The sequence below is a fragment of the Scomber scombrus genome, chromosome 3 (assembly GCF_963691925.1).
Source record: "Scomber scombrus chromosome 3, fScoSco1.1, whole genome shotgun sequence".
NCBI lineage: Eukaryota > Metazoa > Chordata > Actinopteri > Scombriformes > Scombridae > Scomber > Scomber scombrus.
Window position 1 is genome coordinate 21,290,179 of NC_084972.1, and position 13,979 is coordinate 21,304,157.

Below are 13,979 nucleotides of genomic sequence, written 5' to 3' on the forward strand. Positions count from 1 at the left end.
CTCCCTTCTGCTCCAGAAGTCACACTGAGCCACTTGGAGGAGCCATGCATAACAATTGAACACAGATGAACATACACATATTTCAAACTCCCTCACACGACGATGAACTTCAAGGCTTTTAGACAAAAAAGGGGGGGTGCTACTGTGCTCCAATGACAAGCCCAGTAGTCCAAGGACCAGAGACTCAACGGCTGGATTTACACAGGAACAAACTCTTCAAAGAAATCATTTTTTAATTTTCTTTTACTCACACACTTTCACTGACTTATTGATCAAAACGGATTCACTGAGAAATACTGTAACTACGGGGGAAACCATCAAATGTCAAATATCTGATTATAATCTAAAATGAGTATAAATCCAGCCACTGAATGAAAGAGTTATGTCACTGACAAAAGCTAATTGAAAAGGATATTTTTTTTTAAATATTATTGGCTTATCTCCCTTTACTGTAATATATGTTTATGTTTATATACTGTATATATATATATATATATATATATATATATATATATATATATATATATATATACTGTATGTACATTCCATCTGTAGCCTTGAATATCATACTTTTCATATACTTCCGAAAGTGATCCATACATATATGAAAATAAAGTTAATTTTTTCATTTAAATTCTTTTTCTATTCTTTTTCTCTTCTATTTTCTCTACTATTCTATTCTATTCTATGCTAATCTATTCTATATCAATGACGTAACTCCTTCAGTTCAATTATTCTGGCACATCATCATTCACTGAACATCCTACCCAGCAGGCCTCACTGTTACTCACACAGAGAGGCTGAAAGTGGAGGAGAGGAGGGACCAGGACAGAGGGAATACAGTACAGTTAACACACAAAGTTTAATCTCAGACTGGTTCACATTTAATGTCAATCAAGTCATCACTGGCCAATGGTAAAAGGGGGGTGGGGGTGGCCAGAATCAATAAGGGGTTGACCACGGTTAGGTTGTGTCTAGTCAGAGAAAATGCTGGCGAAGGACTTTCGGAGGTTGCGAATGGTCTCAGCCTTGGCCTCTTCTTGGCCGTCGCCTCCAGAGCTTGAGACGCCGCGGAAGAAAGAAGAGTCGCTGAAGGCGCTGAAGGCATTGGTCAGGGACTGAGACTTACTGGGAAATGGGAATAAGGATAAAGAGAGGAGGAGGACAAGGGGGTGAGGAGGGAGGGAAGGAAAAATAGAATGCAAGGGGGGGTGAAGGATGGGGGAGGATAATGTGAATGTTTGAATAGAGTAAGTGAGACAGGCCGTAAGGAAAGAAAGCAAACAGGGAAATGTGTGAGAGGGCCAGAATGTCACCTACAATATTTGTATGATGATCCATGAGAAATGTTACAAATGATGATTAATTTCCACAGGACTGAAAGCAGAAATTCTATCTAAATTTTAGTCTAGTGTATAATACTGAATAATTATGTGGTGAGAAATAATAATGGCATCAAAACATGGAATACAATTACATACAGTATCTTACTACAGCAGGGTTTTTTGTTAACACAAAGTATGACCCATTGAAATGTACGTCTTTGCATTATCAACAGTGTGTTGATAATATGGCGCTTACTTCAGCAGAGGATGGGTCTTTTGCTGCGATCCTGGCTGTTCTTCCACAGGGGCTTGGGCCTCATCGGGCGCTGCGGCTGCGGCTGCTTCAGCTGGGACGGGCTCAGGGTTTGGGGAAGGAGAGGGTGGCTTGGTCTGGGGCTGAGCCTTAGCTGGAGACTGGACACTAGGTGGGGACTGACTGGCTTTGACTGGGGACTGAACCTGTGCTGGGGCAGGGGCCGAGGCAGTATCTGAGACTTGAGTGGGTGCTGGGGTTTGGGTAGTGGGCTGGGGTTTAGGTGAAATTTTGAGAGGCGGCGAGGTTTGCGGCTTTGGCTGAAGCTGCGGCCTGGAATTCCTGCGCACAGGAGGGATGGGCTTTGCAGGTGGTGTGGGTTTGGGGGGCAGCTCTTTTGGTTTGCCTGGAGCTGGGGATGGGGAGCCCTGAGGCTGGGGCTTGGGCTGCTCTGTGGTGGGAGCTGAGGTTGGGGGAGAGGCCGGGACTGGAGCTGGGGCTGAGGCTGGGGCTTTGGCTGGAACTGGGGTTGGAGATGGGGCTGGGGCTGCAGCTGCGGCTGGGACTTGGGCTTTGGCTGGGCTTGGGGCTGGGGCTGCGGCAGGGACTTGGGCTTTGGCTGGGCTTGGGGCTGGGGCTGGGGCTGCTGCTTTGGTTTTGGGAGAGCTCGGAGCTGTGGCTGCTGCTGATTTAGCTGGGGATGATGGTGAAGCTCTGGCTGGGGTTGGGCTGGAAGCAGAATCTGGGGCTGACTTTGCAACGGATGGGGCTCTCGTCATCGGGGGAGGCCTTGGCACGGGAGGCTTTGTGACTGAGGCAGACTTCTGGACCGGGCTTGGCTTCTGACTTTGAACTGGTTTCTGAGCTTGACCTGGACCAGGTTTCTGGATGGGCTTTGGTGCTGGTTCAGACACTCTCCTAGCTGACTGTGATGATGGGTCAACACTCTGTGATTTCACTGGTGCACCTAAGAGATTGAGATAAAATAGTCATTAGATTGTAGTTCCACTGTTATATAGCACACAATGGCAAAAATGCAAAAAGAGAATACAAATATTTAAGGGAAATTTTAAAGCATGATAATTATTTTTTAATCTAGCACGTTGTTTTAGTGCAGCTGATAGAAAACCAGGTGTCTGTAACACTCATCAAGAGACTAAATAGAACATGATACAGATAATGAGCTTGACTGTTAACATGCTCATTCACAAAATGACCTCTCACATTTATAGAAATCCTGACCATCAGAACTTGTCTATCTAGGACAGACTGAGGCAAAGCAGACTCTGAATGTTTGGACTGTAATGACCAGCAGGGGGCAGCAGATCAACAGAGAGAGGAGAAGGAGTGGTGACTCATCAGTCATGCCAAGTGTTAGTTGCTTTTATGCATACCATCTCATTTAACTACAAGAAGGAGTGCGGTGATGAATAGAGAGAATGAGAGGAAGGAAAGAGCAGGAGAATGAAAGGAAGTAAACAGCAAAAGAAAAGATGATACAACCAAAAAAAGAATTGTAGCATTAAATGACTCAATGATTCAAACAAAGGCAGCAAAGCAACCAGTCAAGAAGCATAAACATGCTAAGTAGTAAAGGACTAGGCAGGGATGAGTTTCCAATTACTGCACAAAGATTACCCGGATGAAGGATTATGATTAAGTATGTAAAGTATATGTTAAAGCCTCTTTGAAGAGTTGTAAAATATATTTATATCTATGTATTTGTCCATTTTAATAATATGTTATTATCTTTACATGATTTAACCACTACAAAACCTTCATGAAAATTCATCCCACACATTCTCAAGGTTATTGCTGTCAGGCGGCCAAATGGCCAGGCTTACGTTTTATCAGTTTGTCATTAAGCATCCCAATGGTTGCTTGGAACTCACGACACATAAAAACCAAAGGAAATACCATTTACAAACACAATTTATAAAGAATGACACAATAACAATTTGCTTGGATACAACCGCTGAATTACTCAGCTTTTAGTTTTCTTAGAAATGTGGTTATTTATGCTTCTGTCTATCTATAATTATTTTTAATAATAATATTAGTTATTTCTTTTTCATTTAACCAGGTAAGTCCCATTGAGGTTTGAAAGGTAGACCTGGCCAGAATAGCATAAAAAGTTGCAGATGGGACAATACTACATCAGGCGCATAAATAAAACAATAGCAGTTGCTGACTGCTATCAGATGAGATTTTTCACTTGGGTGATCACCTCAGCTACAGAGGTGAACAATCAGGTAAAGAATTTAATCTGAGTTTGCACTAGTCTTAAAATCCTTTCAGGAATACAGACTTTAAAATATACCTCTAGCCAGAAGATGTATGAAGAACAAATACCAGTAATTCAGAGGTCTGGATCCAGGAAAATCAGGAATGATCATGCAGGGAAAAAAGATGCTTGTTTTCTTGTACCATATAATGCCACTTTGTCTTGTCTCAGATATTATAATACAGAACGATGAAGGTTAATTTACAATCAAAGAGAGAAACAAGCAGTTATTAACAAAACATTCAGATCTTGCAAAGGGCCCTTTGGTGCTTGACACAGGGAAATAAGTTTGTTTACCATAAACTGATTTGCACTATAACAATATATTGATTTAAAGATGATATGAAAGATTCAAAAGCCAAACGTTAATCATTAAAATAGAAGCCTGAGTGAGCAGAACTTAATTCACAGTGATCACAAGCACACTTAAGAATACATAAAGATGTTTAAAATATGTAAGAATACATAAAAATGAACAGATTATCTATCATCTATAAATAAGCTTTTGACTTCCACTATTCAATCATTTTTTCACAGTGTTAGATTAATATCTCAGTAAGGAAATATTAATATAGGATTCAAATAAATTATACAGCATTGTAATTTGCACATCTTAACGTCTTAGTGCTGTAGGCACATGTTTATCCTGTAAAGCATAAAAAGCCAGCAATCCTAAAACATCCGGCACAAATAACAGAGGCTTTTGCCACATCCATGCAAAAAGAAAAAAATTGAATACAAAATAAGATGCACACACACACACACACACACACACACTCCCTGACAAAAAGTGTAACACAAATACTAATGGCTTTGTTAATTTACAGTTCTAATGCTGTTTTACCACTGCTTTTATCAGGCACATTTAGATTTAACATGTTGGCCCTGAGCACAAACATCACCACACTCACGCAGAAGCTTTGGCTGCAATTAAACTCAACATGCTGGCTAAGTGCACTATGCTGTACATTTGCTTATTTATTCATTTGAAAGTCACAAGTTAAACAGAGACGAGTCCATAGTTTGAAACAGACAGCAATGGCATTTTTATGTTCTCGGACCCAGATTACAACCGATGCATCAGATTGAGGCAGTTTGACTTTTGCTACCTTCGACGAACAGAGTTGAGGAGGGGATTTCTGACATTAACATGACAGCTCTTATTCATAACTACTTCTTACTTCATGGTTGTGACACCTGTAGTGGTAATCTGGGATATCGTGGTGCATTTACAGTTGTCAGATGCTCCAATAACTGCAATATTAATTCCTCTCGTAAACATAATTTTTATTTTATTTTATTTTTTTCTAACTACCATTAAAAACCTATTCCTACTGAGCTTTTCCCTGTGATGGCAGTACTTGCTTTCGACTGAGAAGGCATTATTTCTTTTTTTCAAATATTAGATACTTTTTTCTGAAAATTTTCCTTAAGGTGTTTGAGAGTGGACTATCCCGAGTGATTCGGAGTGCTTCCTAGACATGCTTTGGCCCTCCAGCGGCAGCACTTGTATTACAATGGAGAACAGTGTTCAGACAACCTTGAGGTTGAGGGCGCTGGCTATTGGTCATGTTGGGATCTGCCAGTCCTTCCTTAAGGGCAGCACTCTGGAAGAGAGTGAGGGGGTGGGAGAAAGAAAGAGAAACAAAGAGAGAGAGAGGAGGGAGGGGAGAAAAACATGGGTAAGAGGTTTTGGTAAAGAATCAGCAGTGAACTGTGAAGTGCTGCTACAACTAAATGATTTTACTGCAGGCAGAAAAACCTGCCTTGCATTATACTCACAAGGAAAATTGAAGCAAATGTTGCATGTGTTATTGTAGATATTTACTTTAGGTCATACATTACAAATAAGTTTTGTGTGCATTTAGTTTAAAAGGACCAGTGTGTGGAATACCACTCCACCTTCCCAATCCCTTGTGTCGTAGAACATATGCTGTCCACGAAACTTGCAAAAAATGCAAAAAACCCTCTCTAGAGTCAGTGTTTGGTTTGTCCATTTTGGGCTACTGTAGAAACATGGCAGTGCAACATGCTCGCTATATAGATATATAAAGGGCTCATTCTCAGGTAACGAAAACATCATGATTCTTATTTTCAGGTGATTATACACTACTTAAAACATACTTATGTTATATATTAATATTATATTCCATTTCTGTTAGGTCAGTTATGCTAGATGCCACTAAATTCTGCACACTGCACCTTTAACTAAACCTCTACCTGCTGGGGCTGCACAGTAGTTGGCTTCTGGCCTTGAGGGGATCGAGCAGGTGAGCGGGAAGCCCCTGATGTCTTGGCAGCCAGTGCTTGGTTCATCTTAGCTAGCACCACCTCTGAGATGAGCTGGCGGTCTTCTGCCTGGTGATCACCGATTAACTGCATAGATGAACCCACAACCTGGACAGACAGGACAGATTTATTAATGTATTAGGCAATGTGTGCTTTACCTCTGAAAATGTTACGTAACTGAAAGGTCAAATGATGAGGTTAAATGGAGCGTACAACAGGTGTGGCTAACAACAATAAGGTGTGCTATGAATTTTTTTTCTTTCAAAGTAGAACATTTGTGTAGAATTAGTTTGAGCACTGCTAGCTTCTGCTTCTATTTTCTCCCATCTCATAGAATACAGCATGCAATCTATTACAACAAGCATGATAACTGATTAAGAAGAAACAAATATAGTTAACGCACACACACACACACACACACACACACACACACACACACACACACACACACACACACACACACACACACACACACACACACACACACACACACACACACACACACACACACACACACACACACACACACACACAGAGTGTACAGCAGCATGTTTCTGCATAAAATAATCTTTATTTTCAGTAACCTAAATGCTTCATCATTGTGGCAGCCAGGCCATCACTAAACAAGACGGGACACATTATGACTTTTCAGTAGCATTCAAAAGTCGTGCAACTGTGTGCATCATCTACTCGATAATTTTGCTGCTTCACTGTGGAGACCACAACACCTTTAACACCTTTCCTGTTGAGATGAGTCATGGGTAGTGAGTTGTTTTTACATGTTTCTCACGATGGTGTCTAACCTACCATCAACATAACTACTGCATATTTCATTCTGACAATCAAACTACTTCAAACTGTAAGTGAGAAACATTGTTTGTGTCAGTGACTGCTGTTAGGTGTCATTGTGGCTCCTATATCATCACTTTTCTCCCTTTTCAGCCTCAATCTCTTTCACTGAAGTGTGTCATTATATGGAGATTTTCCAGACCTTGCCATGCCTCATTTAATTTCCTGCTCCTGCCAGCCAGTTGCCTGATCTCCTCTGGTACCCGTTATACCTGTTTGCTCTATATAAACCTCTATCTGTCCAAATGCCTGCCATACTGCCTCAGCACTATTGGATTTGTTTACTAGTTTTAACTGCCAGTCCATGACCAACTGTACAGCCAAAAGCTTGTTTATTAACTTTAAAACATACCGGACTGTTTAAACCATATGTACTGTATCACTGTCTCCGCTTTGGTCCAGTTAAAAATTGCTAGTCAGCAGAGTATTGACAAAAACTGACCCAGCTTTTTCGGTGGATGAGGGGGCTGAGTTGATCTACACCAATGAGTGGCTCGGCGCTTACTGCCAAAATGCATCCAGTAAAGAGCAGAGAGAAGCAGTTTTCTCTATAGCACTCCAGCTTGTGTCCTACAAACTGTGGCTTGTTGAGTTGCTCTCTGAGCTGGCAGAAATCTTGGCCACTCAACAGCTCAATCCTGTGGCCAAATTAGTCCCTGCTCCAGATCCTCTGTCTCCCATTTCCTTCCAGTTCCTTCCCGGTTACTTCAAAGCTTGACTATCGTATGTGTTATTTCTTGTAGTCTAGTCTTCTCCCCTCTGCAAGCCAACTTTCTGTCTATGTCCTCGCAGTCTGGTTCCCTGGTGTTTTGGCAGAGAGGCAGCCTGAGTCCCAGAAAGAATCATTTGTAGGCTCATCATATTTTGGGTTTATGTCAACTCGGGAAACGTCAGTGCAAATGTGTTTGCCTTGGTTCCCATGGCTCATTCAGTGTCCAGCACTCCTGAGACTCCACTGCCAGTCACCTCAGAAGTCATCCAGTCTAGAATCCCTGTTCCTCTCGCAAAACCTCTGTATCTTTTTGTCTGACTTCCTCTCTGGTTGAGCCTGACTCTATCTGAAACTAAATATGTCTTTCTATCTGGGCCTGAACATAATCTGATGCCGAAACTGTTTCCATGTCTGTTCCTGAATCTGTCTAGTGCATGAGCCTGTGTTTGTAACTGTGCCTGTCTGTCTCAGCCGTAATCTGTTTATTGAACCCATCCTTGTCTGAGCCTGAATCTGACTCTCTATTTGGGCCTTTTTGAATTTCGACGTAAGTCTGTCTATCTACCAGAACCTGAACCTGTCTTTCCATTTGACACTGAACTTGCACATTTCTCCTTGTCTTAACCTGAAACTGTCTCTCCACCAGAGCTTGTTTCTGCTTCTCACCCTGTGTCCAACAGCCTTTCACTCCACTCTCCCTGTGTGACCCCTACGCAGTCCTGCCCACCTGAACTGTCCCCTTCTGCTTCTCCTGTTCCCAGACACTCCTCCTGGCTACTGTCGCTGCAACCAAGCTCCATGTTAACAACCTGACATCCAAACAATGAGATTAGCTGTCCACCCTTGACCTGCCTCCTCAGATTTGACTCCACCAGCTGTGTCAGTGTCTGTATATGAGTCCTGTTGCCTACAGCTAGAAATTAAACAGGTGGGTAGATGCTGCTTTACAAAACACATTCCCAATATCAAAGTTGCATTCTGTGTCATTGTATGTAATCTTCCACTTTGAAAGCTCACTTGTAAAATTTCCAAAGTTGATGGCTGGGATCACAGTATTTAGACATTTTCCATACTGAGACATTACCACTGTGGCATTTGATTTTCAGAAAAGGTATTATTACAGCAGAGCAACATTCATACTGTAATGTGTTATTCAGAGCCTAAGACTATAAAATATGAAACCAATATGCTTAAAAATTGACAAGGAGTGGGGGAAAAGTAGCTGAAAAAACCCTAGACGGAGTAGTTTCTTGGAAAGGAGACCTCAGTTATCAAACTCATAATGTGTATTCAGGTTAGGTTGAATCAGTTTATTCCCAGGCAGACAATCTATGGCCCCAGCAGTGTAAATTAGGCCAGATATGCTAAATTTAAGACCTTATTAGTACACTTTCGAAACACAACTCTGACGGGCTGATGTCAAAATGGTGCAAGATTTTAGATAAGAGGCAAGTCAATAAATACAGTCACAAAAAAGAGCTACTGTTGATTTATGGATTAATCAAATGTTTGACAGATCCATTCATCCATGCATCAATCTCTCCCTCCTTTGTGTGTTTTTCTCACCTCAGTAATGTAGTCATTACCATCCTTCCCACAGATGGCTTTGACGGCACAGATATCCAGCCCTCCAAAGATATCTGAGCAGGTATCAACCCACAGCTTATACCTGTTCACAGAGAGAAGAATGCATGACAACCAAATTTAGTCTCATAATGGTTGTTGTAATCTGATCACAGTTTGTACAACGACTGTTAGGATCTGAGACAGATCAAGAAGAGTAGGAACTATTGCACGTTGTATTTCTTGCAGACTATTTTATCAATAATATTGACTTATATATCTGTTAACTAGACACTTCACACCCTTTAGCTCCCGGCTGGATCGGCTAAATCCCATGAAGGTGCTGTTGCTGACTTGGGCACAAGGATTTGTTCAATCCAATGGACTTTCTGTCTGGAAAACTGCACACAATTGAACTAAAGCAACAAACGAACATTTCAATATTGTAAACATAAACATAATTTTTTACCACAACAGTCCAAAGAGATTTTAGCTCAAATTTGCAAGAAGTAAAGTCTATAATATGTGGTCACAATCTGTCAGAAATTCATTTTTTTCTTTTTTCTGCATTTTGGTCATGATATAGTTCAATGATTTACAAATAAAAACACACAACTTGGTATTTCATTGTTTTACTTGTGGCAAACTGGCACATTCTTGCTCATCCTGTGGTGGAATTGTGAATTGGAACAAACTTTTGAGCCAAAGGTAGTTTAATGAATCAAATACTTTATGTAAATGGGTCATATCTACTCTGTCATTTTTTCATATACTTCAAGTTAGTATTTATGCATCATTTTTTTTAGCTAATTTGATCAAAGTGCATAATTTTATTAGATAGCAAGTTGGTGGCACTCCATACAGACACTCTAATTCCCTATTATCTGACAACAAACCTTTTTCTTTGCTGATATTTGGGCTTGTTATGGCAGAAAAATCACACTTATAACATTCATAATGGCTCTGGTATAATAACTGCTCAATGTTGTATCAGCCCACTGAAAATATCAACGGATATCCAAACATCTGTGTGTTTACCTGTGTGAATTAGTCTTAGCTGAATGAATCTGCTGTGTGAGTACAATGTGACTAACTGTGACATAACACAAGAGCGACATGTGTGACAAAAGTGCAGCCTGAGCATCACTAATGTAGAAGCAGCACTCACTTGTCAGTCATGGCTACTTGTTCTAACATGGCAGATCCAGTGTTGCTCTTCCAATTACCAGAGATGGATGTCCGCCTGTAGAGCAAGAGGAAATCGTAAATTAAATTACTACAGATACAAACCTTCACTTGTAGAACTTTTAAATAATGATGGACAGATTTAGACAACCACAAAATAGCCGGTGTAGTCAGGCAGGAAGCATAGCTGTGGGTTATCAAGCTGATTAGGAGCTTGTTAAATAGGCCAGTTATAGTATGAGTATGAGTAAAGTGTCTTTGTTTTACACTGAGCGCACCTTTATACAACAACAAAGAATGAAGGACATACAGCATTGGCATGTCCTGAGCCCTGCATCACAGACCCAAAATATGCATGTCGTATAGAATACATATGAACACACCCAATATATGAAAGAAATTCCCACTTACATGTATGCCTTGTAGTCAGCACCGATTTTCTGGACTCTGATGTCGTACTTGGCATCTACAAATGGCTCTGTAGTACAGTAGGTCTGAGTGATGGCCACCACACTTGCAATATCCTGGAAGTCACTCACATTGTCCACTTTGACCTACAGACGAATAAACATGTTTTACTATCCATATTTTACTTGTAACGCTTTTGTGTTCATTTTTAAGCTGTGTTAATTCAAAGTGAGACTTCAACATTCTGGGGAATGTTTTCTTGCTAAAGGTTAGATAAGAAGATCAATACAACTTTTGATTATTATTATTATTGTAAGGAGATGGTAACACACACACGCTTGAAACAGGGAAACAGCATGGCCCCAACCAAAGGTTGAAAAAACCCCAACATTTTTCAAAAACTATCGAACAGAACCAGGCAAGTTGTGCTTCCCTGCTTCCAGTCTATAAGAAATTATGCTAACCCCCTGCCAGATCGAGCTTCAAATTTGGCATACATGAGAATGATATTGATCCTCTCATCTCTCAGCAAAAAAGCAAATAAGCATATTTCCTAAGGTGTAGAACCATTTATATAAGCCAACAATCGGAACAATCTAAACACGTGTTGCAGTGCCTGAGTGTGACATTTCCCTGGCATTTTGCATATTTTCAACATGATCCAAGATTCACTGTCATCAAAAAGCATGGAGCAAACTATCACAGACGTTCTCTCACTCAGTATTTATTATGAATTACTGTATCTTTTTCAAACTATTCCTCATGCAGAGAAGAAACAACAGCAGTGAAACAGACAAAAAAAGTTGGTGATTCTACAAAAAATACATCTGTGGCAAGTTACAGGTATGTAGAGATTAGATGGCAGGATAAACAAAGGCAAAAAGGTACAGGCTGATAAAAGGCCCAGAGAGAGAACAATAACACAATATCAGATTGAGCAGTTCAGGGGAACAATGTGAGATGGATTGATACGGAGTGGATAAACACTTGACTCCAAAAAATATTAACACAGTTGTCAATATCAGAGAGGAGAGAAGGAAGACTGACAGAGAATATAAAGAGGTGTGCTGCAGTCATGACAGGAAGCAGTGGATGGAGAATGAATATTAAGTGGTAGTTTATGTCAGCATGATGGTGACATTATCAGACATAAAAAGCATTACACAGCACAATTTAACAATATGGATCCATATGTGATGGTGCTTAGTGTAACCATTTAGCTATATAAGCATATTTTAAAGCACAATTTGAATAGACACCCTAATGGTGTAAACACAATGTTTGTATTATGTAATTAAAGGACAAGTGTCTTCGATTTAGTGGCATCTAGCAGTGAGGTGCAACCAACCTATCATGGACACGAAAACGTGAAAGGCCCTCATGGCTCATTTTAAGGTAACTAAAACACAACCATTCTTACTTTCAGGTGAATATACACTAATGAAAATGTAGTTATGAATATTATATTACATTTCAATAAATCCTTGTAAAACATACACACTGGTTCTTTAACAAACAGTGCTTAAACTGAAACAAATTTTAATCTACATTATGGGGATGCTTCAATAAATAATTCTGCATTTATACAGTCAAGATAGAAGTTAATTGATGGTAAAATAGTTGAATGAAAGGAATCAACATTACCTTTCCCATTCCAGAGTGGGCATGTCCGATCTTCACCACTACTGGGAAACTCGGTGTTGTAATCTGTAAAGGAACAGGTTAAAGGATGAACAATATAAACAATGCAGATTGACTACAGCTGTTTAGAGATAAGCAAACCTTTATGACCTAGCACTGCAATAAACAATCATTTTAAATTATACAATTAACTTAATTGTCATGGTTCTGTCACAGTCTAGCTCTGTGTCCCTCCACCAGTCCACCAGTGTCTTTTAGTGTCTCATGATATTATATTAATCGAATATTTTAATGTAATATCATTCTAATATTACTCTTTGAGTTCAATTATATTATTAAGCAACTTATCTGCAGTTGATCGCATTGAAATCATCTGCCATATTTTGCTCTGTCTCAAAAAATGTGTTTCTAGAAAAAAAATAACTTTACTACTTTAATCAAAGATAGGATTTAAAGACTGTGATACCAAACTATGAAAGTCATTAACTCCGGTCTATTTGAACAAATATGAAGTTCAAACAAGGAAACTAATGAAGGCACATATATGAAGGGTATCTATTGATATACAGTAATATTGCCAAATCCAGCATTTAAGGTCAATGCCAGGGTTTTGTTTCACTTTTGTAGTTTAAATTAAAACACAACATAAACAAGATGTCAGAGCTACATTCAATCATTCAATTATCTTCCTGTTTGTCAAGTTTTCATTATGCTGTTTACTGTTGTTTCTTTTCAGATGTACAGACATGTCTTGACATGCAATACAATACTTGCTCTGCAAATGTCTGACTAACGTTTCATATTAACCATTTGCATTTATGACTCAGATGCTCAACTGATGATCACTCAAGCTTGATTCTGAGAAACACTTCAAAAACTAATCTTGACCTTTCTAAAGAGAAACTGCACAAAACCATTTTAGCTCAAACAATCAGTCAGAACTTTCACAATTATGAATACGCCTACAGCCGCCTATGAAAAGAGAGGAAGGACATCAAAAGAGGGTAGAAGAAGAGGCAAAGGATGGCAGTTTTTTCCTGCATTTGAGGAGGCTGTCCCTAAGTTGTTGAGTACATAAGAGGCTCCCTGTGTGCGACCCTCTCAGCATTCAAGACCAGTGTGAGGGGATCCAACTATTGTAAGTTTCTCTGTGTGTTGTCTACAGAGAGGGAGAGAGCGAGAGAGCGAGCGAGCGAGCGAGAGAGAGATAGAGAGAGAGAGAGAGAGAGAGAGAGAGAGAGAGAGAGAGAGAGAGAGAGAGAGAGAGAACAGTGGCAGCAGCAGCAGCCACCTACCCTCCAACTCAGTCAAGTTCTTTGCTCCAGCTTGAATTCAGAGGTGTACTTTAAACTTATGAAAATATTTCTATCCACAGCTGCCTTTCAGCTCAGCAGAGCTCAACTTACTACTTCAACTCTACAGTCTTATCTGCCTTCCTTTGCTCACGGCCGGCCTGATTTGCTTCCCGGG

At 40.1% G+C, this 13,979-nt stretch overlaps 1 protein-coding gene across 1 annotated transcript in view; it reads right to left on the reverse strand.

Moving 5' to 3' along the window:
• Nucleotides 1–974: 974 nt before the first annotated feature.
• syn2b (synapsin IIb) overlaps nucleotides 975–13,979 on the reverse strand; it is a 76,603-nt gene continuing 63,598 nt past the window's right edge. Inside the window, exons 6-13 of the mRNA XM_062416426.1 lie at nucleotides 12,513–12,575; nucleotides 10,872–11,014; nucleotides 10,444–10,518; nucleotides 9,279–9,381; nucleotides 6,083–6,259; nucleotides 5,403–5,469; nucleotides 1,582–2,545; nucleotides 975–1,128 (exon numbers count right to left, since the gene is read on the reverse strand). Of these exons, the coding sequence (XP_062272410.1) occupies nucleotides 975–1,128; nucleotides 1,582–2,545; nucleotides 5,403–5,469; nucleotides 6,083–6,259; nucleotides 9,279–9,381; nucleotides 10,444–10,518; nucleotides 10,872–11,014; nucleotides 12,513–12,575 (1,746 nt within the window). The remainder of the gene's footprint in view (nucleotides 1,129–1,581; nucleotides 2,546–5,402; nucleotides 5,470–6,082; nucleotides 6,260–9,278; nucleotides 9,382–10,443; nucleotides 10,519–10,871; nucleotides 11,015–12,512; nucleotides 12,576–13,979) is intronic.